The sequence below is a fragment of the Cydia pomonella genome, chromosome 4 (genome assembly GCF_033807575.1).
Source record: "Cydia pomonella isolate Wapato2018A chromosome 4, ilCydPomo1, whole genome shotgun sequence".
NCBI lineage: Eukaryota > Metazoa > Arthropoda > Insecta > Lepidoptera > Tortricidae > Cydia > Cydia pomonella.
This window is the reverse complement of record NC_084706.1, coordinates 18,794,498-18,821,790: the sequence shown is the minus strand read 5'-3', so window position 1 is coordinate 18,821,790 and position 27,293 is coordinate 18,794,498. Positions and strand designations below refer to the sequence as shown.

Genomic DNA, 27,293 nt, shown 5'->3' with positions numbered 1-27,293 from the left:
TCATTATGTTTCTAGGCAAAATGTATTTCAATATACTTTTTAGGTCCTATGGTAACCACCCTTTAAATATTCGCCCGTATTGGATTTACACATTGTAGTGCTCCAATATTATGTATTATATACATATTTCTCAACTCAAGATGAAATAAGTACAATAGTACCTACAAATTAATTTAGGAAGTAATTTACGAGCCTTTACGAGCTAGTAAAGGTAACACCAGCTCGTAAAGACTCTCTTTATACTTCAAAGTGGTAAAGTAATCTCATGCAACGTTCAAGATTCCACTTTTCGAACCACTCGCTTTGATCGGGGTTCAATTTTAGTTTTTTTTTGCTTGCTCGGGTATCAATATTAGCACGAAGGCTTAAAAAACAACTTTGACCCCTTGTAAAACAAATAACTCATTGTTTCTACATGACATTTTCACACTGCACGCACTGTCAAAATGCCTGATCAGACACTAAGTGAACTATTTTTTAATCCGACAGTCTCAGATTTTTTAAAGATTATCCCCACCATCCGTAGTAGCGTAGGCCGATCCCTTCGTCACGCGGAAAACTGTATCTATCTCTATCTCGCACGGAAAAAAATCAAGTGTTTTCGAACCCGCCGCATCGTTTTGCTTGCATTCTGCTATTTGAAAATTCAACCTTTTGGCGATTAACACATTGTACAGTTTCCTTTCTCGAATTTGCTGAACATTGATCACTTTGAAGCCGAGCCCGCATACATTGTTATACTTGTATGAAGCAAGTGTCTTAAGATATAGCGAAGGCATTCGAATTTAGACTTTACTGAATTGTTATACAGATTCTTATCCAAAGGCGACGGGTAAAATGATTGGTCGTTTAGTATCCAGAGGTTGAGTGGAAAACTTGAAAGGTAGGAAAGCGGGAATGTGCCGGCTGGAGCGAAACAAGCCTTCAGTCGCACCGCGCACATGCTGGCGTGCGGACAAATTTAAAAGCCGGGTTTTGCGTAAGATGGCGGGAACTTTACGATAAATTACTAACTTCTTACGTTGTACGCGTATTTTTTCGGACATTCCAAATCGAGTACAGTTTTTATGGCGTGTATTTTAGTATTAAATATAAGTATTTAACTTGATAATAACTTTGTTATGAAGTGATTAATAACCGAACAACACCTGTTTTGTATCAAGTACGTATTCATATTTAATATCTTTAGGAAATTTTTTATTTAGGTTTTCCAACTATCAACTGTTATCACTACAACTATGAAGGTATTATTCGCAAATTGAATTAAACAAATAGTTCAAGAAACGAATCGATACAGATTTCAATATCCTGTTTTTCATCTATAGCAAAATTCATTAAAAACAGTCTTTTCACTTAAATTAGGTACTTCAAACTTTTATTTACTATTTTATTCACTATAAATGGCAATAATAACAACAAATCATTTTTTTTAAATAATTAATGTCGAGTATTATTATACCTATAATAGATCCCTAGGGTTTGTCATGTTTTATGGTAGCCACTGGTAGCATAGATTTATGACTTCTTTGCTTTTTTTGATAATTAGGTATGTATCGTCCAGAATGTTTTGTTAATGAACCAAAACAAATCCTATTCATTGCAAGAAAATGTTTATCTTTTTTTTAATTAGGATGACAATATCATTATTTTAAATCATGTAAAACTTTTTATCAGGGATTCGTACCCGAACGCTAGGGTTAGACTGCTAGACGGCTTTCCCGCATAGATACCGTGTGAACGTTTCTTATCATTATTTCTTTTTACTTAATAGGATAGAAGACGACCGCTTTTCCATGCGAACGTAGTCCCCATTTTTTTCCCTGGATATTGACATCATGGAAAGTATTATCCCATCAAAAAAAAACATGTAAAATGTTGCCAAGACGAAACCATAAGGCTCGCACTGTCAAAAAGTTATCAGATCTCATGTAGAGACAAGCTTCTAACTCTACAAGCCCTAATTTCACAAAGTTTACACCTTAGTCAAAAGATGTGGCTTGGCAAAGAGTAGCTTACATACCAAATTTCTGCCTTCTAGGACTTCAGCAACTACCCTAAGAGTTTTGATGATCATCAGTGAATGAGTAGGTGGGTCAGTGAGGAAATCGGGGTTTTATAGATATCAATAAAATCTAAAGTATGGGAGCTATACAATCGAAACTTATGTTTAATAGGTCGTAAATTCTTTATCTGGGATAATCCAAACCCAAGTTATGAGGGTTCAAAAAAATGACGAAGCGCTTCGAGAAAAGGTAGTGTCCACTTCTGTGGTAGTCCCTTGCGCTTCGCATGGCTCGTCTTGGCAGGGGCACGGTAGTTTCACAGGTATGCTTTATTAGATTATTTCCGTTTTTTTTTGCGCTAAACTAATTCCATACAAGTTTATTAAGGCTTCTATCTTATAAAACGATTTAAAAATCAAGCAAAATGGCATAGCTATTGTACATATATCAAATTATTCAAACATATTTTCTATAATGTAAATAGGTATCGAGAGCAGAAACTGGGGGCTACATTTGTATGGAGAAGCGTATCCGGTCGCGCGCGGTCATTTACTTTCCTCTTAACTTACACAAATGCACATTGAAAGTTCAACTCACCACGTTATGTGATACAATTCTAACACAGACCTATTAAAGCACTGCTTATACTAAATAAACATTCAGTATGCAAGTTGAGTCGCAACAACAACATATAAACATATAGGTATATATCCTAGTAGCTAGTAGTAGATGGTTAGGTTACATGATTCTGCTTTAAGCCGATGATGAATGGGTTGTACGCAGACTTACCTGGATATTCCTAGGATATCCTATTCTATCTCAAAACAAGCTGCGTCGCTAAATGGGTTATTAGTGCGGCTTGGCTGATCGCATTGAAATTATTGGCCTCTAATAATCCGCCTAGGTCTGATATACATACACGGTGTATCCCGAGGAACTCGAAAGATTTAAACTACGCCTTTCTGAGGTCAAAAGAAGGAAAAATTGTTATATGAGTTTAAGGTCAATTTCGCCAAAAAAATATTTGATATTTTTTATTTATTTATTCATAATAAAGTAATATACATTTTATACATTTCATAAAAGTTAATTTATACATTTCATAAAAGTTATTAGCAAAAAATTTAGACACATTTTGTAATATGGTTAACTCGTTCGCGTTTTTCCTGTAAACATCGTAAAGTTAAGGGAATCTACCCTGACAGTCGGGATACATTTCATTAACGAGATTTAAAAAAAGAGATATAAATCGGGATATATATATATGTACCAGAGTCGTTAAGTTTTATTGTATTGTTTACAGAAACGAGCTTTTTCTAAAATGTGTTTGACCCATATACTTAATTCTAACAATTTAACAGTCGTTTCTGAGAGTTATATTATAAATAATACCTAATAAATAAATAATAACAAATTATTATATTAATCCTTATCTTGGCAAGACCAAACATATCTTATAGGTATTGACTTTTTTTTAACTCTTTTGTCACCTATTGAATAGGCATACTCAATCATTCAAAAATAAGAAAAATAATTCAGTTTTGGAAAATCACATATTCATGATATGATACCATATTTCATACAATGCAAATCCCTTGACAAACTAGTTACCTTTTTGAAAGAAAAATAAAAATAATAAATAAAAATGAAATATGTAAGGCAACACAAATCATAATTTATTACTAATGTAATGCAATTTAAAGCAAACTGTACAAAATATATCATATACATAATTTATATATCTTCAAATACCTAATAATCACTCGGTAGAAGATGTTCACCCAGTAAAGTTTCAAAAAACATGTTATGTTTTTTGAAACTGTATGTGTATGTAAAATAAAACCAATAAAATACGTGTTTATAAAAAAAAAACCTTTTTTTTCAACTTAGCTTACATAAACATAATTTTCCGCGCTACGGTCTACAGCGTAGCAAGAAACATTTCACATATAGTTATATTAGAGGGATATATAGTTCAAAATCCCGCCGTCCTGTTGGTCATCCTAAATATCGTATGGCGGAAAGAGTGGAGGCAGATCACCGTGAGCTTGGCGTCGGCAAAGGCTGGCGTGAATCCGCTCTGGACCGAGCAAAGTGACGTGCTCTTGTGTTAGAGTCCAATGGCCCGATTCGAAGAAAGATTAAGACACGTTTAAAATGTACTGTAAGCAATGTATTCAAATATAATCACTAAGTTAATCTTTGTGCACTAATAGATAGTGCATGCAACGAAATGCAGATTATGCAAAAATATTTACGAATCTAAGAAATAAGTGCAAACATACGGTGCTAGACAACATCTGTTGTTTCCGTGGCGCCATTTTTATAATTACTAATTAATTTACAATGACACCTGCTTGCATTATTTTTTGCTATGATAAAAGAGAGTAGCTCGACCTATAAATAGCAAAGGTATTTTGTTAAACTGTTCAATTTTTACATATTCTAGATGTATCACGGGTGCTACAATGCCAAGAAAAGGAAGAAACCCTCATATTATTATTCAGTTTTATTAAAAAAATTGCGTGTTTAAATTGGCGATTTACTTTTTGCTTCAAATAATTAATAGTACCTTCTCGTGGTGGGAGGTCGTTGAACAGAAAGATGAATAACGATAAATATCAGTATACAATTTGTCACCGATTGAATGCATGTAGCAAGGAAATAAACTGGATAATATGGGTGTCTACGAACCTAAGAGTTAATAATTATACTGATAATACACTAGAATAATTAGTACTTGTTCTATTTAATGATACAAAGTAACCTCTGACTTATAATTGTTATTTGTATATTTCCTATTTACTGACAACAAAAAATACCTTTTTTCACTTTTTTTTTTAAATCATCTACCACAGATTATGCAATAGCCAACAAAATAGCGAACATCCCAATTCACAAAGCAGTGCCGCAATAACAGACTTAAAATTTAATAATAAAGCAACATGGCAACTAATCCAATCAGTAATTTATTATTCCCGAGCACATAACAGCGCGACCATAAACTTGAACAAGTTACACTACAGAATTCCCTCCCGGCATAATATTCGGACAAATGAAAATTCCGACTGATGCATTTGAAATGGCGGGGCACGGAGGTTTTAATTCCCTTGGCTGTTCCAAATCGGCGCATGTTTTTTCATTAAAACGCATTCAATACGACGACGAGCAAGCTTTGAAATAGCGGACCCTTTCAAAAATATTTCCATGACATTCCACTCGCAGTGCTCGCTCTGTTTATAGGTACATTCTTTGTGTCAGGTTTTTATATTAAAGTTTATGTTGCATTTAATAGTGGGTCATCCTGAGAGCTAATTGCTATAAAGCTCAGCACAGCTTCGGGAATTTTAATAAACTGTTTTAATTCGCTATAAATTGCCTCGCATTCGTAACAAGTAAGTAGATACTGGTTTACAAAAATAATCCGTGTAAGCACCTGCTTTGTTTACCTTCTTCGTTTACTCGCCGCTTCATATTAATGTTTTAGTTATTTTATTGAAACATGTGAGCTATTTGACAGATGTATTTGATTCGCCCTTCAATATATCCATATGCTTATTTAAATTTTATTTTATGAAGAAACAGTCTATTACAAAAAGAGTATATATATAATGTTTAAAAATTACACCTAAAGTTTCATTAATGTGTTTGAATTTTACCGTGAATAATAGCGAGTAACTAATTAATAAATTACACTTATATCAACAATAAATGATTATTACATATAATACAAAAGTGAGTTGAAAAAAAAATGTTTCTCTGTGTCTGTGAATTTGTTAGAAATTCTAAAATTTTGTTTCGATCAATTTTCAAACAAAATAAAATCGATTCTATTCCCTGTAATATAGGACCAAATCTCAGTGACAAATTTTGGATTTTTCATTTGTATGGCCTTAGGAGAATAAAGTGTATGAGCGTATGCATTATAAATTGTTATCAAATAAGTTTCTTAATTAACAATAATTTTAGGTACCTCATTTTGAATTTTGTTGGGTTAGTACCCAGGTACACTATGGTACATTAAGGTCGAATTTACCTTAACACTATGGTCTTCAGTTTAACTGGATTTAATAAGCGAGAATTAAAGCCTATTATTACGTGTATCGTCGGAACAAAGCCGCTTGTCTGCGAATTTAGGCTAAATTGTTAGGTGATTTATTTTTAGAACGAGGCTTGGTCTTACTCGTACAGCGTGGTCGTTAAAAGCTTACAATATTGGTTTCTAGCACAAAATGCCTTGCATAACTATTTGCAGGGTTCCGTACTTACTTGAAAAGGAAAAAAGGAACCCTTATAGGCTCACTCGTGCATCTGGCTGTCTGTCTGTCACAGCCAATTTGCTCCGAAACTACTGGACCGATTGAGTTTAAATTTGATACACATATCTTATGTGACCCAGAGACGGACGAGTAACGTAAATAAATGAATATTAAACTTGGTGGCCATTACGAAAAGTGAATTAAAATTTAATAAAAAAAATGTTTTAATTATGTGCCGTATCAAATGAATGGGAAATTGGTGGGACTATTACTATCGAAATGAACCCAATTATAGTTCAGTGTTAAGCAAATAGTGAAAACTTATTCTAGCGTTTTAAAAAAAATGAGATGCTGAATTTTGCCAGTTTGAAGTATACGTAAACATAGCCAATATAGCCATATTATTTAAATCTACATATAGTTCGAGTTATTCAATATTTTTACTTTTCGCAAGAAAAAGAAAGTGTCATAAGGAAGGGACATTTTCAAACGACTTTTTAAACTTCTCTGTGTCGGTAATTTTATTAGGTACTTACATATATGTAGTACATGCAAATATTATATCGTGACATATAAGGTTTTATGTCATACATTTTAATATCCCTTTAAACAGTAATTGTCACAATTTTATTGAGTACGTGGTGGTGGGGGTCTTTATTAACCAAGCCATATTATTTCACTTAGGTTTAGAGTTTGTGAAATTAGGGATTATAGAGTTAGAAGCTTGGCTCTGCATGAGATCTGATAATTTTTTGACAGTGCGAACCTTATGGTTTCTTCTCGACAACAACATGAAAATGTTTTTAATGGGATTTCGCTTATATTTTTATGTTGCTTACGGCAATTTTCCATTCCCGAATTTAAAGGATAGTTTAATAAAAATACTGAAATACATATTTTATTATTTATAACGAGGAGTCCCTTTATAAATTTTCAGATCTCTACCATAAAAAATTGCGGAAGTTTAATACAAATTTTCATCCCCTAGTTCAAGGGGTTGGAGGTAAAAGTTCCAAGTTTTAGATTTTTTGTTGTTTGTGTACTAATACTAACTTAAATACCAAATTTTAAAGATTTCTGGGACTTCAGGAAGTACCTACTCTAAGAGTTTTGATGATCATCAGTGACTGAATGAGTGAGTGAGTCAGTGACGTGATTGAATCTCTTTGTGTTTAATAAGTTTACTATTGACATCATATCCCGAGAATTTTGTTTATCTAGTATAATCCAAGGCCAAGTTATGAGGGTTAAAAAAAAGCTTCGTGAAAAGGTACGTAGTGCCCTTGCGCTTTGCTTGGCTCGTCTTGGCGGGGGCACTGCCATGCCCTCAGATTCACATTTTATATACCTCAACAACAAATGAGCTACCGTTATTTTAAGGGATAGTACTTTACATTAAAACAATTAAATTTACATAAAAATTAAGATATTTTTTTAACAAAAACTTTTATTTTGTTTTCATTTAAACAAAAAAATACATACATTGTATTTCTATCTAAAAATAATCATCACGTGTTTTACCGACAAGATGTTTAACACTTCCTGTCATGATAACAATTGTTTGTCTTAAATGTCATTATCAATGTGTCATTTGATTTATCAACGTGATGTGACCAGTTAAGTGTAAGGTAAAAGAGGTTCTAGAATCTGTTCAATGAGGTCTCGTTTAATTATCTCATTAACAAGATGTTTTTACGCAGCAAATTTGTTTTCCAATTTTCTCTAAAATAACATCGAAAAACCTGTTACATACTTATTCCAGAAGCCGAGTACTATCAGCTGTAAAAATATTGGTTACTGATTTGTATATACAACCTTATAATACAAGATGTAACAAAAATAGTGAGGATCTGTTTAAGGACTAATCCGGTATCGAGTTCTATTTAGAAAAAGTAGAAAAACATTTTTTGACGCGAAATATTTTTGGCGTTTGTATGGAGAGTTAGCCAATATAAATCTGCCGCATGGAAAAAATGCTTTTTTTCCCGCGGTAAAACAAGATTTTCTTCTACTTTTCTTAATCAGAACACGATACTGAATATGCCTATAAACGGATCCACACCGGTTATGTTACACTCGGTATGGATTCTGATTGCTGCGAAATACTCGTGCCTATATAAAATATTTGATACTCGTATGCTTTCTTACCTTGTATCACCTAGTCTAGTCTCCTAGACGTAATAGATTTCATTGCTCCTCGATTTTAATACAGTTTCTGGTTTGGACCATGCACGTTTGTCTATCAAGTAGTCCTCAACTCTGTAGGTAATCCTGCACAATCAAGCACTTGATTGGCGTGATAGTATCTCGCCCGCGAGATAGACTACCCGTCTCTATTCAGTTAATACAATAAGAAAAAAAAATCCATACAGGGTATAACAAAAATAGTGGGGATCCGTTTAAGGGCGCCAATAATGTGCTTATTCGGCTGATCTTTAAAATAATCTAGTAGTCAAAGGACATGCATTAGTGATTTTTAACTGTATTATTTTAACCTTGGATTTTTTTGGCATTGTTTTAGGGATTCTTAGTTGCTAAACCCAGTGGCAGTTGGGACACCCGCAGCCTTCACCTCCTTCTGAAGCAGCTAACGACTGCTTCGCGTGATTCGGAACTTTTTACGCTTATATAATACTCAAACAAACCCTTGACAACAAAAATTTGTAAGGGCGCGATATATCTATGCCCATTATTATTATATAAATAGGGATAATGCGCCTCTTCTACTCGGTCCAAATATTATTAAAGATCTGATAAAATTCATTGTGAAATTGAAGTATAATCCAATGAATAATATGGTATCAATGATTTGTAACTAATGAACTAAATATGAATGGATGTTTTTATTGTGGTAAAATATAAAATATTTTTAGTGATAACGTGTTTTTTCTAGTTACAATTAGTTTTCTGTGTCGCCTCAGAAAAAATACATTTTCACTAGTTGAGTTTCCCGTAAAGCCTAAAGTGGAATTTTTCAGTCAAAACTAATTTTCGTAATGTGCTGTAACTAAGATTAGTTTTGAATAATTAGTGAAACTTAGTTTTCCGATCGACCGAGGCGCTTTACGAAAACCAGTTTTAACTGAAAAAAAAAACAGTTAAATTTAGATTTAACCGAAGTTTCATCGATAACTATGTTAACGGCACCAATCATTGAACATTTAACAGAAATTTTGGAGTATTTTTGTCATTTCACCGACACCTGTAAAATTTCTACCGCTTTATGCGTTAAAAGTTAAATGTCCTATTCGTCTATTATGTTTTCTATGTATTTAATCAAAGCTGCTGCAATTGGTTTAGGTATGTTTTTTTGCTCCAGTCATGGGATGTATTGAACCATTAATTTACAAACTAATAAATATCAATGAAAAATAAAACATATAGCCCTACGGCTCTTGTTTATGGTAATAAGTTGCCAGAGTTTAAAAACTGATGGTAACTTCTTATTTTACAGAATTTGTCTATATTATCCCATTTTTTGGGTGTTTACTATAGTTTTTGTTGGAAATAGGTAGTATTTACGATACATTGTTTAACCTCTTCACATTATTCTGTGTAGTTACGTGACTTATAAATAAATATTTCTTTATAAGTCAAACTTTTATCTTTATTGTAAGTGAAGTTACGTGTTTTTATTCTAGCAGAGTGAACTTTTGATTTTTTTTTATACGGAATACTAGTTTCAACCCGTAAAAAAGGCGTTTTCACTTTAAACGGTTTTTTACGGTGACATATATATGTTTTTCCGAAAACAAAATACCGTAACTTCACCGAGAAACGACTTAAAGGCATAAAACTTTAGTTGTTAACCTTCACGGTAAATAAGCTTTGAGGTTAATTTAGTATTTCATTAACGACTGTGACTTACTAGGCGTCAAATTAGGACAAACCTCATGAAAAAACATTGTTTGCAATGTTTTGCTTATGTTAAAATTCGGCCAAATGTATGTCGAGCCACGCATAATTTTACACAGGCGCTCAAGGAGTCAAATCTGGTTTTACTCCGGAATGAGTGTTTGGTGTTATTTTCAAATAATTAAGTGAGAAATCAGAAGTCATCGCATTTATTCGCGATAAACTATAACATACAAAAGTATAGCAAAACAAAAGAAAGAAATTTTTAAACAGACAATAAATAAATAATTTACCACGAAGTCGGGTGAATCAAAAAGACACATATTTTTGTAAATCAAGAATAAATAAATATTTCTTATGGAAATACCAACGCGTCTTATAAATATTATGGGATTTGAGCGATTAAAAAGCTGTTTCATTTTATTACATTATTTTACCTTTTACCTCTATGATAAAATCAATGAATGGGTATTTGCTGTTAATGCCTCGAGTCAAAAGTAATCAATATTAACTTTAGACTTGGTATTAAGTAACAGGTATCTAAGTTAGTATTTTATTTTAATCTAAATTGCTTATACGTCCTTTTTGTAGGAATCTTAAATATTTTTATAAAGTACCTTCCATGCCTTTCCGAATATTTGAAATTTCAATAATAAAAATAAGTTATTTGTTAAATACATGAAGGTTATATAAGAATTCCCTTTCAAAAATGAAATTTCTGCATAGATACTTAGCTCATGTATAAAAGGGCTGACTAATACTATTTCCGCGATAGTAAAACTATGGAAACGGATTGCATCGCGTAAGAGTAATGAATTTATAGTACCTCCCGACGTTTCGAACCCTTTACAGCCTTCGTGGTCAACGGAAGACTGAGGAGAAATATATATTCACCTCAGTCAAAATTATAACTTGCAGAACTAAACACATACTCGTACAAACACACTGAAATAATAACTATTTTTTTCTACTCGTCGACTGTAATGGTTGAATTAAGATTCCGTATACAAAACTATAATTGCGTACTTTTCAGGCTCCCAACTCAATTATAAGATTTATTTCGATACGTTGTAGTTAACTATAAAAAAGCCGCAGCGCTCCCATAGAAAATACTAAACGGGCGCGGGGCGCGGGGCGGGAGTCCGAGTCGCGCGTTTATCGCGCGTCGCTCAATTTTCATTCATGATTTAGGTTTTATAGTAAAAAAAGTATTATAATAGATGACTCGTAGAAAAAGTATTGTATACATTAGTGATATAATCCAGCTTTTTAATCTTGTACCTTACTTAGGTAACTCAGCAAGCTTAGTTGCCTAAACACGATACTCGACTGAAAAGCTCTCTTTTATATCACGATTGTATAAAATCTTATTATTCATGCCATATATAATGAAATGTTCACACCATTCAACACTACGGTATCACAGTCCTGTCTTGCTTGTTTCTTTTTTCGATGGACTACTGGATCCCAAGCTGGTGGTAGAAAAAAAAAACATTTTTCCTATAAGAGTTTGTATATCTTCTCAATGGCCTCACGCAACATTCTGGCATTATTCGCTTCTCCTTGTCGATAACTTCTCCTTCCTCTTGAGTGATTCTTATCGAACTTTGTTGAGTGATTGACTTTATTCATGACATGACATGCTCCGAGACTGCAGACTTTGATCGACGGTGCAAAACGTAACTTCATAATAAACGATTCAATTCGTTTACATAATTTTATTATATAAACGTGCTTGATTAGTTATAATTTCTAAATTATGCATTGTTAATAAAATTGATACATTTTTTGTATATTACTCGTATGTCAATATGTATATGTAGGTAAGTAGTCTGGTGAACATTTTAAATCAAATTCTTTACTTGTTTCAGGTAAATGCAATGAAATGGAACGTATTAATTTCCCAACGGTTCGGGAACCTAAATTCAATAATAATGGAGAGACAAGAAGCAAGACTCAATCATAAGAGTATGAAATTATAGAGTATTACCAATGTCGGAACGGAAAGGGAAAATGTCATAGACATGTACGGTCTTCTTAGCGTGGCTGCAACCTCGGCGTTGTTGCAGCTACTGTTATCAATTACAGGTACGTTGAAAAAACGGGGCAAATTTGGAATCGTGAATAATAAAATTTACTCCATATAGATAGTGCCATTCACGACGACGCAATCCTTAACACATTCACTGCCAGACAAAAAACGGCGCACTACCTCAAAAACCGGTAGTCTATATCTGCGTACAAAACAACCCGCCCAGCGGGTTGTCCGGCATCTGAACAAAGCTCACGAGCGCCCACCAAGTGGGTCCCGGCAGTGAATGTGTTAACTCGTATTCTCATGCCATTAAAGTTTAGATTTGACAAATCTGAGATGACACGAACTTATAGACGACAATTACGCGACTGCCAGTTGTCTTCATTGACTTTGGTTACTTTTTTTTTTTTAATATATTTTGGCATAATTTCTCATTAACCGCTATCACGTTTCGCGCTTGTCATAACATTTCAGAAGATGAATAACCTCTCAGAAGGTTAATGTAAAACTATTTTGGAATAATTAAATACGTGTTGTAAATAACTATGTTAATAGATTTTTGACTTAAGTGTAGTTAAATAAGAAATAAGACTCCATTTTGGTCCTTGAAAAAAATATCAACAATATTATTCACGATTTAAAACTTAACCTGAGTAATAAAATATATGTAAGACGTGCAATGTAAACTAAATATTCGAAAAGTTTGTAAAAAACCTGAAATATGCCGCCTTATTTTAAAAATATCTATATACTTTCTAAGAGGGAAGACTAGCTTTGCGATCCTGTCGAAATAACAGTACTTTTTCTATGCAATTTCCATTTCGTGAGAACACGGTTTCCACTTAGTAAATCTTAACAAATCACTTCGATTTTAATGTCGATCGTTTCAGCATAAAATATTCCAGGTTTATAGGGTTTGCTTGAAAAAAAATTGTATTGCAAATTTTGAATAAAAGGAAAACCTTTTATAGGTTTTCATTGCGGCAATAACATACTAAAAATCATAGATTGAAAATCATTTTATTTTTTTGTATGGACGAGTACGTAGTATAATTTCCTCTTAAGGCATAAATTTTCCTAAATAGCATTTTAGCTCTGTTCATGGTTATACTCGATACGTTACTTGCGAAGCGATAAACTTTAAGACTGGGCTTTCTAATTCTAATAAATACTAATAAGTATTTCAAGAACAAACAAGCTATATTCAACCTTAATATCACCGGCAGGAATACAACACTATGAGTAGGGTCTAGTGTTATTTGGCTGCGGTTTTCTGTGCGGTGGAGGGACTTCCCCAGTTGGGCTCTGCTCTAGATCTGGAATGACATCCACTGGCTGTGCCCTACCACACAAGTATGGTAGGGCACAGCCAATCAGTGATGGTTCCAATATTAACTTCATAACTTGATAGTTTGAAATTACTCGCATTGCCACTAGTAGTTACGAGTCCAATAATCTAAAAGTTGAGATTTTTAGGCTTCCATAACCAAAAGGTGATGGAATGGAAGCGATAAGCCTCCGCTGCACGCTATCAGTCTGTCAGTCTGACTACACTTTTACAGGCCTATTTTGTTGAGCCTTATATTTTAAAAACTATAAGACGTACACACTACACAGCTGATTTTTTTATTGTTATTTATGAAATAATAAATGATTTTTAGTGCCACTAAACAATAAATTAATGAATAAATATAAGTAGACTGTTAAAAATAAAAAAAATATTAGGCAAATAAAATAAAATTAAATTGAAATTTAAGTGAAGACACCAAACAAGAAACGTATATTTTTGTTTTTGTTTTAACTTTTTAACGGTCAAACATTCAAACCTCAAACTCCGTGTGAAGATAAAGAAAAATATACTACACAACAACAAAATACTAAAAAAATGGCCAAGAATGATTTAGACTTCTGGGAAAAAATATTGGATGGTACGGAACCTTCGCGGCGTCTAATCTACTCGCACTTAGCTATTCACTTAGTTATTCAATAGTTGAATGTGACTCCTGAATTGCAGAAGGTTATTGTAATAAAATAATATTCATTTCAAGTCCTTTTTTAGGGTTCCGTAGCCAAATGGCAAAAAACGGAACCCTTATAGATTCGTCATGTCCGTCTGTCTGTCCGATTCTGTCACAGCCACTTTTTTCCGAAACTATAAAAGCTATACTGTTCAAACTTGGTAAGTAGATGTATTCTATGAACCGCATTATGATGTTCACACAAAAATAGAAAAAAAACAATAAATTTTGGGGGTTCCCCATACTTAGAACTGAAACTCAAAAAATCTTTTTTCATCAAACTCATACGTGTGGGGTATCTATGGATAGGTCTTTAAAAATGATATTGAGGTTTCTAATATCATTTTTTTCTAAACTGAAAAGTTTGCGCGAGAGACACTTCCAAAGTGGTAAAAAGTGTGTCCCCCCCCCCGTAACTTCTAAAATAACAGAATGAAAAATCTAAAAAAAATATATGATATACATTGCCATGCAAACTTCCACCGAAAATTGGTTCGAACGAGATCTAGTAAGTAGTTTTTTTTTAATACGTCATAAAAATTAAAAAAAAAAAAATTTTTCATCAAACCCATACGTGTGGGGTATCTATGGATAGGTCTTCAAAAATGATATTTAGGTTTCTAATATCATTTTTTTCTAAACTGAATAGTTTGCGCGAGAGATACTTCCAAAGTGAAAAAATGTGTGTCCCCCCCCCTGTAACTTCTAAAATAACAGAATGAAAAATCTAAAAAAAATATATGATATACATTGCCATGCAAACTTCCACCGAAAATTGGTTCGAACGAGATCTAGTAAGTAGTTTTTTTTTAATACGTCATAAAAATTTAAAAAAAAAAAATTTTTTCATCAAACCCATACGTGTGGGGTATCTATGGATAGGTCTTCAAAAATGATATTTAGGTTTCTAATATAATTTTTTTCTAAACTGAATAGTTTGCGCGAGAGACACTTCCAAAGTGAAAAAATGTGTGTCCCCCCCCCTGTAACTTCTAAAATAACAGAATGAAAAATCTAAAAAAAATATATGATATACATTACCATGCAAACTTCCACCGAAAATTGGTTTGAACGAGATCTAGTGAATAGTTTTTTTTTAATACGTCAATAAATTAAAAAAATTTTTTTTTCATCAAACCCATACGTGTGGGGTATCTATGGATAGGTCTTCAAAAATGATATTTAGGTTCCTAACATCATTTTTTTCTAAACTGAATAGTTTGCGCGAGAGACAGTTCCAAAGTGGTAAAATGTGTGTCCAAAGTGGTAAAATGTTGAACAAGATCTAGCAAGTAGATTTTTTTTTAATACGTCTTAAATGGTACGGAACCCTTCATGCGCGAGTCCGACTCGCACTTGGCCGCTTTTTTTACCCAAGACTTGCGCTATTTGTCCTCAATTTTACTGTCCGCCTAGCTAGTAGACATTGACATGATTCAGGTAGTTTCATTGCAAGCTTGTTAAAGGCTGTTGTGTATATCAGCCATCTTCGCGGTATATCTAAGGCTAACAACAACAATTCGTTAACGCGTTTTACTATGACCTTATTTTAAATGGTCAGACGCAAATTCTTACGATATTAGCAAACCAAACAAAGAAACGAAAGTAATTAGCGTTTTTTTTATGGCGGCTTAGTCTCCTCCACCTGCCATGCAGTTAAGCCAAGTAAAATATTCCACCATTAAATAAAAGCCAGGTACTTCATGAGATAAGAAATAATAAAAACTTACAAAGAACATTCATGGACGTAGCCGTGGATGATATTACCAAATACACTGATTTAAACTTTCATGATTTTTACACATCATTCACTATAACACAAGGAAATTTTGACATCATTTTCAAAGAGGTGACTTTCAATACGCCAAGTTGTTAAACGTTGAGTGATTTTAGATCAATTAACTATTGGCCTAGGCAACAAATTGGATGCCGGCGTTTAATGAACGACCTAGGCATCTAATTCGCTGGCTAATTGAACTAAATGACTGCGACATAGATATTATAAATTTAATGTTTTTCAACACCGTGGAATAATTAATCTGTATCTGATTCGAACTGCGGATAGAAAGAGTTTTAACCACGAGTAACAATTTTTGAGTCGGAAATTCGGATGAAGTTGGATCACGCACACAGCTAAACAAAAATGTCTCATGTTCTTGAAAATTACTTAATGGAACGAAAATGAATGATACAATAACGTAATTACTAGTTATGAGTGTTGACTTATATCGACCAAAACCGTTCCCGTCGTCGTTTTTTCTTGTACTTTTCAAAATTGTGGGTATTTTGTTTCAACCATATTTTAACTTTCGGAAACAGAAGAAACATAAATTTAACCTAATATAAACTTTAATATTTTCGTACCCAGTCTGCAAGACGTTAAGTTTCTAAGAATAAGCACTTACTAATAATTCAATTCATTTATTCATTTTTAAGACAACAGTGATCTCATTTTTGTTAGAATTCATAATTATCATAATAATAATTTGACTTCCCAATTTCTGGGTAATTTTCCTTGACATTTTTATTTCAATCTTTTTTGCTTTTCCAAAAAAATATATTTCGATCATTATTACATTCACATTTACGTACAGTTATGATAGTGTAAATAAAATAGGTAATAGTTGACGAAGCGAGGAAAGACAGCCGTCAGTTGCGGTCCGGATCCGGAAGCAGCTGTGTCGCTTGCGTGCTGTTTGCCAATTTATCACTAAGCTGATTATATATAGGCGTTCCCCTGACGTGCTTTATGACCTTGTTTGCTCTCCGCGTCTCTCCTTTATTTACACGCCTTTTAAGTAAGTAAGTAAATATTCTTTATTGCACCAACAATTATACATTTTACATACATGTAAAACTACAAATGATTAATGATTTTTTTTGCCTTTTAAATCGAGAACAATAGATGTTTATCGTATATTCCGTAGGTGTTTGGCGTGCACAAATGCACAGACCATCGATGGATGTGTCTCCCATCATGGGGCTTTACTTGCTACAATGAGCTACCTACTTTTCAAAATCAGGAAAACTTTTGTGTAGGTAAAATGAGTGTCTTGATCCCTGCCCTACTAAAAATACAGTATGTCTCCCACCATGGGGTTTTAAATGGGGTTCTACTCGCTAATTCGAGCTACTTCCACTATGGGACCGATCCGGTGATCGCGAGATTTTTTTGGCTTTTTCATACATTTTTGCTGATCAGGTGTCGATGTTTTGTATATACCCGTAAAGACAAAAATATTTCGGGGTTGGTACCATAGTAAAAGTAGGTCGAATTAGTGCATTTAAAGCCCCATGTTGGGAGACACTATATTCAGTAGCGCAGGGATTATGACTCATACACACTAATTTAACCTACACAAAAGTTTTACTGATATTGTAATTTGTATTGCTGTCTAGACAAAAATACGCCTCTTATGTACACTGAACATTGAAACGATCCTACAATTAACTGTTCTGAATACAAAAGTTGTCAAATGTTTTGTCTATGGAAATATCTAATTTCCTATTGTTGTTTACTATTCAATAGAATCATTCTTAAAAAATATCTTTAAACGAGCAATTCTTGTATATATATATATATATATATATATATTTATATATTTCGGTGATCTCGGAAACGGCTCTAACGATTTCGATGAAATTAGCTATATGGGAAATGCGTATTTTAGATTTTTTACATGTTTTTCGAGCAAGGCTCGGTCACCCGGATATGAATTCTTTAATGTGCACCTCAAATAACAAAAAACTGATAAAGACTATTTATTATTATGGTGCACTGAAAATGTATCCCAAAATAACAGAAAAGAAAGTCACTTGCAAATTACAGGCCTAGTCGCTGCACACAGACGCTGCGAAATAGAAATATAAATTCCAACAAATTGCATAAAAGTAAACACGAGTACAAAAGGCGCCGCAAATGGCATTTTCAGAGTTAGGTTGCATGGGAGCAGGTGGCCGAGCCTTAAGCCTGCCGGGCCACTAAATCCTTACATGACTTTAATTTAACTTCGGTTTATAGGGTTTCACACTACACAAATTTTTTGAGAAAGATAACATTTATTCAAGCTTCTTTATACTTACATGCTATCGTAAAAACCCGTTTTCACTAGTTTTGCCTATGTGAAAATTGGTTTTAACTGAAATATTCCAGTCAAAACTAGTTGTCTGAAGGTATCTAGTTTTAACTAGGTAAAATGCGTTTCCACTAAATTCCTATTTTTCGCACTTGTATCGTAATGTACTATTGTAAAAGTATATCTATTTTGACGACCGGTTTGGCCTAGTGGGTAGTGACCCTGCCTACGAAGCTGATGGTCCCGGGTTCAAATCCTGGTAAGGGCATTTATTCGTGTGATGAGCATGGATATTTGTTCCTGAGTCATGGGTGTTTTCTATGTATTTAAGTATTTATAAATATTTATATATTATATATATCGTTGTCTAAGTACCCTCAACACAAGCCTTATTGAGCTTACTGTGGGACTTAGTCAATTTGTGTAATAATGTCCTATAATATTTATTTATTTATTTATTTATTTATTTATCTATCTTAGAATAGATGAAGCTTAGTATGGAACTTACTATGGGAACAGATTGATTTGTGTAAGATTGTCCTTTAGGTATTTATCTGTATAATTATATATAAGTATTTAAGGCCTTACATATTTCCTTTTTGCTCATTGTGCCGAAAATAATCATAAAATAAAATATGAAAAACTTATTTTACAGAAAACCAATTTATTTATTTATTTGTACGGCATTTACAGAGTCGCTTAATTATAAATTATAATACAATATCTAAGTTCTTTACCCATTGGGCAGCGTTTGCATTAGGTGAGTGAAGATCTAGGGCCTCTCCAACGAATTTCCAAAACCAATAAGTACCTACCAATACCAACCAACCAATACAATATTCAAGAAAACCAATGTAAGTGCCGCATAAAGTATTAATTCATAGAAAAATATTAAAACAAATGTTTTTTTTTTCCTTTTTTCAAATGAACACTGAGAAATCCTCCAAACAAAATGAAAATAAAGCATTTCTACCGCCACATGATTAAGGATTTTTCTTTTTGGTAGTGTGAGCATATTCAATTATTCGTATTTTTGCTTAATGTGAGATGTTTAATAATACTGCAACATAAATATTAATGTTAAATAATAGGATATTTCGTCAAAAAGCTTATTGTGCCGAATTTTGTCGACAGAAAATCAAATGTCAAAATCTATCAATAACTTAGGTATTTAAATCTTTATTCTTAAATTGGCCATACTTTTTTTCAGAATCCACTAATAGTGCAGTTCTTATTGGCCGAATACAGCGCGGTAAAAATATTAGGTAGTGGTTTGTATCCTACTTTACGTACTAACATAATATAAAAATATTTTTTTGCATTTTTTATACTCTGAAAATGGGTCAATGTTGTTCTATGAAGTGTGTGTTCAAGAAAGTGATACGTTTTTGCATTAGAACATTTTACAATCCAAGTTTTTCGGGTTCCGTACCCACTTACGGGACCCTATTACTAAGACTCCACTGTCCGTCCGTCCGTCTATCCGTCTGTCACCAGGCTGTATCTCATGAATCGTGATAGTCGGACAGTTGAAATTTTCACAAATGATGTATTTCTGTTACCACTATAACAACAACACTAAAAAGTACAAAACCCCTGACTCTGACTCGCACTTGTCCGGTTTTTTTTATATTTTTCACAATAAGCTATTAAAATTTGGTTTTAAATGGATTTGTGGGACAGTATCCATTCTGATATTTAACTCCCTATTACAAATAACGATACTTTTACCTAAATTGTTAATTAAAAGTACCCTTAAGAAGTACGAGCACTATATTAGTTTATACTTAGTCATGTTTTTTTAGGGTTCGGTACCCAAAGGGTCAAACGGGACCCTATTACTAAGACTCGGCTGTCCGTCCGTCTGTCCGTCCGTCCGTCTATCACCAGGCTATATCTCATGAATCGTGATAGTTTGCCAGTTGAAATTTCTACAGATTATGTATTTCTGTTGCCGCTATAACAATACTAAAAACAGAATAAAATAAATATTTAAGGGGGCTCCCATAAAAATAGTGATTTTTTAGATAACGGTACGGAACCCTGCGTGCGCGAGTCCGACTCGCACTTGACACACGATTTTTTAATACCATTTAAAGAAACCTGTTTTATACTTTCCTCGTATTTTAATTGAAAAGTAGAGTACTTAACTCGGGTGAAAGGCCTTCATCCTGTGGTTAACAGTCTACAATTAGTAAATCACGTATAGGTTTAACAGTTTTGAATGAGTCACGGTGTTTTACTAGACTTAAATCGACTGGGATATGAACCGTGATTACCTTTTTCATTGTTTTTGAGCATCCGATATTTCGACGCAGTTAAATACATGAACGCAGCCGACGCGCACGAATGAGGGTAGACCAAGCGCGGTCTACACAACTTTGACACCCACCCGCTATCTCCAGTTACCCGTGAACAAGATGCATGTAACTATGTCGAAATATCGGGAGCTAAAAACAATATAAAAGGTAATCACGGTTCATATACCGCTCAACTTAAGTCACATATAGGTGTATTCATTAAGGGTATGAACGCTATTTTATCTTTATTCAAGACTAAAAAATAGGATTATGTTTCGCTTTATACCAATTTTTCAACACTTCTATGGAGCTTTTATAATACAAAAAAAGGGATGTAAAGGCTCGTTCACTATTGTTACCAACAAAGATTATTAAACTTAAAAAGTGGGAAAATTACTGTCTTGGGTGAAACTTGAACGGCATAATAACATCAATAATATTAATAGCATCGTTCGCAGACGTTTCTGCTCGTTAAAAATTAATTTAAAGATTATTAAAGTTTTAAATATTTTATACATATCCGTCGTGAGCGCGTATAAAACATATATGAATACAGCACAAAACAAAAATAGAACATCACAAAATAGAATATTTGATCACCTTTTACCAAGACAGTTTATACCATATTGAATTGATGTTTCAATCTACAAAATAAAGTCGAGGCAATGAATTCGACGCCAAGGTCGATGAACGTCATTACAATAACACATATAATTATACAAGCTAAAAGTTATGCCTTTGTTCAGCTTTGCTAGTTAAACCCAGTGTCAACTAAAGCACATTTTAACTTTCCACATATGATAGTTTCAAGAATGTAATTTTGAATACCTATTTTCAGACCAATATTATACTCACTATAGAGCACCTCAATTAAAGAAGACAGACAATAATCTTTTTAAATTAGAGGAAAATATTAACTAAATTTATCCGTTTTTATTATAACACAATAATTATAGGTACGAGCATCATCTACGCGTAGGTAGGTACATAAATTAAAATCAAACACGTAAAGTTTGTAGAAACTCTAAGTCAACCCTCACTTAAGCTAGGTGTATTGCTTGACAGTACAAATTTATAACTCTAACTAAATAACTACCCGCACTTACGTCAATACGCTCGAAAAACAAATGACAAGACGTGTTTAAAATGTAGAACACAGATGTTTATAGTCTGTTCGGAAAGAGAAGAGTCCTGGAATGTATTGGGCCCCATACATTCCACGACTCTTCTCTTTCCGCACAGACTCTATATTTGTTATTTAAGCTTCGTTAAGAAATTTTATCAGGTTAGTTAGAACTTTATTACAAAACTGAGTTCTGCATTTCACCTTTAGATCGAGCTCTACGTTCCGACATTACTAGATAAAATAACGAGTACATAGTAGTTAGGTAACCTTCCTCATTTCGCTCGAGATAACGCGGACAACGAAATATGGCTGTGGCTTATGAAACGGTTTCGCAGCGGCACGTTGATGCACTTACGTATTCAAACGGAGGGTCTTTAGCGGTATTCCAATTTTAAAAATTCATTCTGAAACCCCTATTGATTTGAGGTGACGTAGGTTCATAGTAGGATAGAAAATATGGTTAAGTTAGCTCGGTTTTGCGTCCTCTTATTTCACATTCAATATTTAACTATTGTATGGGCTCCGAGTTTTTGAACACTCAAGTATAAAATAATTATAGCACAATTGGAATAGAACAAACGTCTAAATCTCTGGAACAGTCCTGAAAGTTGGTATGTATGTAATTTTTTTTATTAAAGCTTTATTTGTTCTACAGTCAGATTGTTGTAATTTATTTTTATTTCTTTAACTTTGTTTTGGGGCTGACTGCAGATCCTATTGCTGGGTGAAAGCCTCCTCACTTTTTCTCCACTCATCCCTGTCTTGGGCTTTTTGGAGCCAGTCTTTTCCTGCGACGGAGTAGATGTCGTCTATCCACTTCTTTTTGGGCCTTCTTCGGAGCCTCCGTCCTGCCGGTCCGGTCCATTTTGTTGCTACTAATGTCCATCTTTTGTCTTTATATCTGGCTACATGACCTGCCCATTGCCATTTTAGATAAAGAGCTTGTTGAAGAGCGTCTGTAAGTTTGGTTTTTTGACGTATTATTTTGCTTCTAATTTTCTGTATTTTCCTTATATTCAATATACTTCTCTCCATAGATCGTTGACAGGTCGTTATGGCTTTACGTACTTTCTTTGTGTATGTCCAAGTTTGGCTTCCGTAAGTTAGACTAGGCAGGATACAGGTGTCCATTACGATGTATGTAAATTAAAGGCCCCTTTTTCATGTCCACACGATTTGACATTTAGGGACCTTGAGGAATCGCAGCCATCTTGGAAACTGTCTACCATCCTAGAAAAATTAGCGTTTCACTCAAAATCTACGTTATCTATGAAAAAATGATGTAAAACAACATTAAAGCTTATTAAATTCTACACGAAAAAGTCCTAAATATCTTTGCGGAAAAAATACGTCTTGTTAAAGGAAATACTTGTTGAATCCAGATTTAGCGCTTATACACTTCCAGGGGCTATTCTCTTAATAGAAAACTCGGAGGAATATGGATTTCCCTTTTATTTATACATTTTGTACATGATCTACCATAATATCAACATTTTACTCGACTGAAACTTCACCAGAAAGTAGGGTTATGGGTTTCAGTACTGATGATTCAGAACATCCTGTAGCTTGCCTCGTTTTAGGGACAAAATATCATGTATCAATTTTGTGTGGAATTTAATAAGCTTCCGTTTCGCTATACACAATATTCATATCAAACTCATATATTATAAGAAAAATAGAAAAAAAAAAAAACAAAAAGGCGTATACTTCTCAAGAGGGCGCCTGGTCCTTGTGGTCCTAAAAGCTCGAATTTTAAGGAACGTTAACATAGATCCCAAGGATTGTATATGTCAAATTTGATTACTGTCACTACATAGAGTTAGGTTTTAAAGGGCAAGAGGAATCTACCAATATGTCATTTTAAAGAATCCGGCCAGTATCCTGTAGGAACAGGATGTTCTGAATCATCTGTACGTAAACCCATAACCCTACTTTCTGGTGAAGTCGCAGTCGAGTAAAATGTTGATATTGGGGTAGATCATGACATGTACAAATGTATAGATAAAATTGAAATTCATATCCCTCCGAGTTTCCTATTATGAGAATATCCCCTGGAAGTGCATAAGCGCTAAATCTAGATTCCGCAAGTATTTTGTTTTAAATATCTAGACGTCTATCAAAGATATTAAGGACGTTTCTGTGTAGAATTTAATGAAAGTAACTTAAATGAAAGATAAATTTCATTTTAGTATAAAAGTATACATCTCAAACGTCACACTCAGTTTACGGATAGCTTTGGGGCTTGTATTCCTTCAGATATTTTATAGTCAGTCTACTCACAAATCCCGAAGGTATCTTGTATATATGTGTGGATAGAGTATTTATCGCTGAAATGTATTACACGTTAAGGAAATTGAAAAGGCATACGATAAACTTTCTTTTACAAATAATCTGTATGAATGGAATAAAACAATTTAAACGGATTAGATTGCGTAAAATAATGCGTTTCAAATACAATACCACCCCTACGTTTTGAACCCTTTATGGCGTTCGTCATCAACGTTACGGGTAGACGCAGAAAAAAGCTATCCTGTGTAATTGCTAAACTACCCACAAATACAATAATCATTCGAAATTGCAAATTGGGATAAAAAAAGCTGGTTACATATTTTATTTTAAGAGGACATATTAAAATATTGCCCAACCCATTTAACGCAAAGGCGTCATAGTCCGATGTGAGTACACATCAACTGGGTAATTATAAAGTCGAACTTTTTGACAGTAAATGTAAAGTACAAAGTAGGTGCTTGCTGGAAAACTGGATAGATATTAAAATTACCCGCACCACCGACGCTTTTGTTGGCGCGACCGACGACAAGCAAGCTTGCACATGCCACGCAAAGAACTTCCAATGCACCGTGAAATTGCCTATTTTCCACGTGAATTTTATTTATTTATGTCATACACCGATAACAGTTTCGCTCGGCCCGTCGCGGCTCATTGCGTCGGAAAATCTCTTCCATAAAACAAATGCATTCGAAATGTAATTTTAACATAGGTACTATTATTATAATTTTGCATTAAATATTTATATTTGTACCTAACTAATCTGTAATGATGTTTAATGTATTTTGAAATTAATATAATATTTTAACTATAAAACATTTGTGACCTTAGCATTAAAAATTCACAAAGAGTACAATGTCCCGCAAGCAGTGCATCCTGTTAAAATTTTGTACGCGCGCACTGTCCTGAAATTAGAACCTTTTCACAAGGAACTTAAAGTCGTATTTAGGTCGCAATATCATGCAAAGATATATACCGTATATCATTTGGCTCATTCAAAACGGAAACTGATTCATTTCCGATGCATGGTTGAAGCTCTTTGTGGAGATCGTTGGGAGCAAATTGCTCACGTTTTCAACTTTTTATTACGATATCGATACCTTTCGGTCTTATACACTTAGGAATCCCTATGGTTCCTAATTATGATATTATTAACACGTTCTCTGCGGTAGGGGGTCGAATTACCCCATGCAAAGTATGGTTAATCATATCATCGACTAATTATGATGAATTGTTTCGTTTCCATATTTAATGTTGTCTGTTTTTTGTACCAACTCGACTAATATTTTTCTCACAACATAGCTATTGTTTTCGCATCTGCTCTCAAAACTTCCGCTAAATGCAGGACAGGAAAGCTGCGATATGATACATAAAATCAGGATCGGCGTTTGAATTTTACAAATCTGATATTGATTTGTTTATAATTGGTGAGTAGGTGGTATCAGCAACATGCACTGCGAGTAATGTCAAATCAAATCCAGAAAAAAATAACTATTAGTTGCTTTTCAAGTAAATAAGTTACCTAGTGAATAAGCAATGCACTAGAATAATACGCTATTTATGGAAAACATAGCCAGTATACATAACTATACATATTATGTATCCTGTATACCGAATGTTGTTCATGTTTTGTATAGAAAGTGCATTGATCCATATATGGCTGAATAAATTTAAATCAATAAAGTAACAGTTTTCTCACGAGACGTTCCGCTTATGGAACGCTAGCTCCAGACTCGGCAGAGTTAAGGCAGACGCTGACTGGCATTTCCCAGGCGAGCACTTCACTCTTTCACGTTCCAATCGCGTTCGCGAAACGCAACAATGCATAAACATTTCAATGTTGTTTACATATATTATCCAGTTTCGGGTAGGTAACGGGGGTCGGAAACCGGTATATCCTCCATACAAAAATACCGCTATTATTAGGTTATTTTCCATTCTTCGGTTTATTATTTAATTTCTAAAGGGCACATTCTAATAATACGAAGTTGTTACCTAAATACATGATCCAGTCCTACGTAAAGAACATAAAGTACCTAAGTAAAAATATTGAGCTATTTTGTATTTTTTTTTAATACCGGTTCCAAGCCCTGTTAGGTATTTATTTATAGTAATTTACCTCGAAACGTGCAACACTAGGTAATTTGCTAGTTTTAGCACAGTCGTAAGATGTTAAAATAAGAAAGTGATAGAAAAACTCGATAGTTCCACTATCGACTAACCCAAAGTCGCAAGGTCAAACCACTACTTTAGCGATTCTTTTCTGTACCTTTTATAATTTAAATAGGGTCAGGAGGGGTAAATATAAGACATGGGTAAAAATAAGACAATGTTTCTAACACTCAACAACTTGTTATATTTCATTCCTTTTCCAAAATATAATAAGTTGTTGAGTGTTAAAAACTTTGTCTTATTTTTACCCGTGTCTTATGTTTACCCCACCTTTGACTAGTAAACTACCAGTATGACAGTATGACTTTTGACAAGCAAATTTTTCATTTAAAGTTTTTATTTTAAAAAAGCCCGATTACATTACCGTGTTCAATAATAATAAGTAATGCAATAAAAACGTTGAATCATATCAAAACCAAAACCTTAACCAATTGTTACATTTAAAATCGGCCTTATAACCGGCGGTATAGGTATCGAACTCGCACAAAATGATTATTTTATTGTTTTTTAATATATGCATCATATCATATTTTTACATTTTATTGTTATATTGTTAACATTTTCCGTAATACTTACAGTTGGTCAAAAAGTGGTACTTTAAGAAACGTATAGAAGTTTTAAAATCGGCCAAAAGCATGTCGGGTCATGCTCAGTGTAGGGTTCCGTAGTTATCATTCTATCAGAATAGGTTAAAGGGAGTGCCTTCGCAGCGCTTCAAGGTTCAAAATGTAGAGTCGCAATTTTTTTTGTAAGAAAAAAAAACTTTACATAATATTAGTTGCAATGTTTTCTGCCAAGAAACATACACAAAAAGAAAAAAAATTGCTTCTAAAAGTCATATCTATAATTTGTATCATTTTTTGCTTTTTATGACCTCACGAATACGTGTTTAAAATCTGTCAGGTCATATGGGCCCACCGTGTCGATATACAAAACGAAATACGGTGTACGTACATAAAAAAAATGGTTGGAATATGTACAGTAAGCTGCGAAGAAGTTATGAATGAATTCATTGATTAATTTGCCATGCACTTTTGTGGCTGATGGTACTTGTTATATTTTCACATTAGCTACATGTTTATTCTTGAAACTTCTTGTTTTTCTCCTGTAGCCTGTACCCTACACGAGAAAAACAAGAAGTTTCAAGATCTACATATATACAT

General features: G+C 33.6%; 1 protein-coding gene across 1 annotated transcript in view; it reads left to right on the top strand.

The window, feature by feature from the left end:
• The first annotated feature begins 204 nt into the window (after positions 1-204).
• Positions 205-27,293, top strand: part of LOC133517234 (carbonic anhydrase-related protein 10-like) — a 54,795-nt gene continuing 27,706 nt past the window's right edge. Inside the window, exons 1-2 of the mRNA XM_061850452.1 lie at positions 205-1,162; positions 11,989-12,205. Coding sequence (XP_061706436.1) covers positions 12,142-12,205 — 64 coding nt within the window. The 5' untranslated portion in view covers positions 205-1,162; positions 11,989-12,141. The remainder of the gene's footprint in view (positions 1,163-11,988; positions 12,206-27,293) is intronic.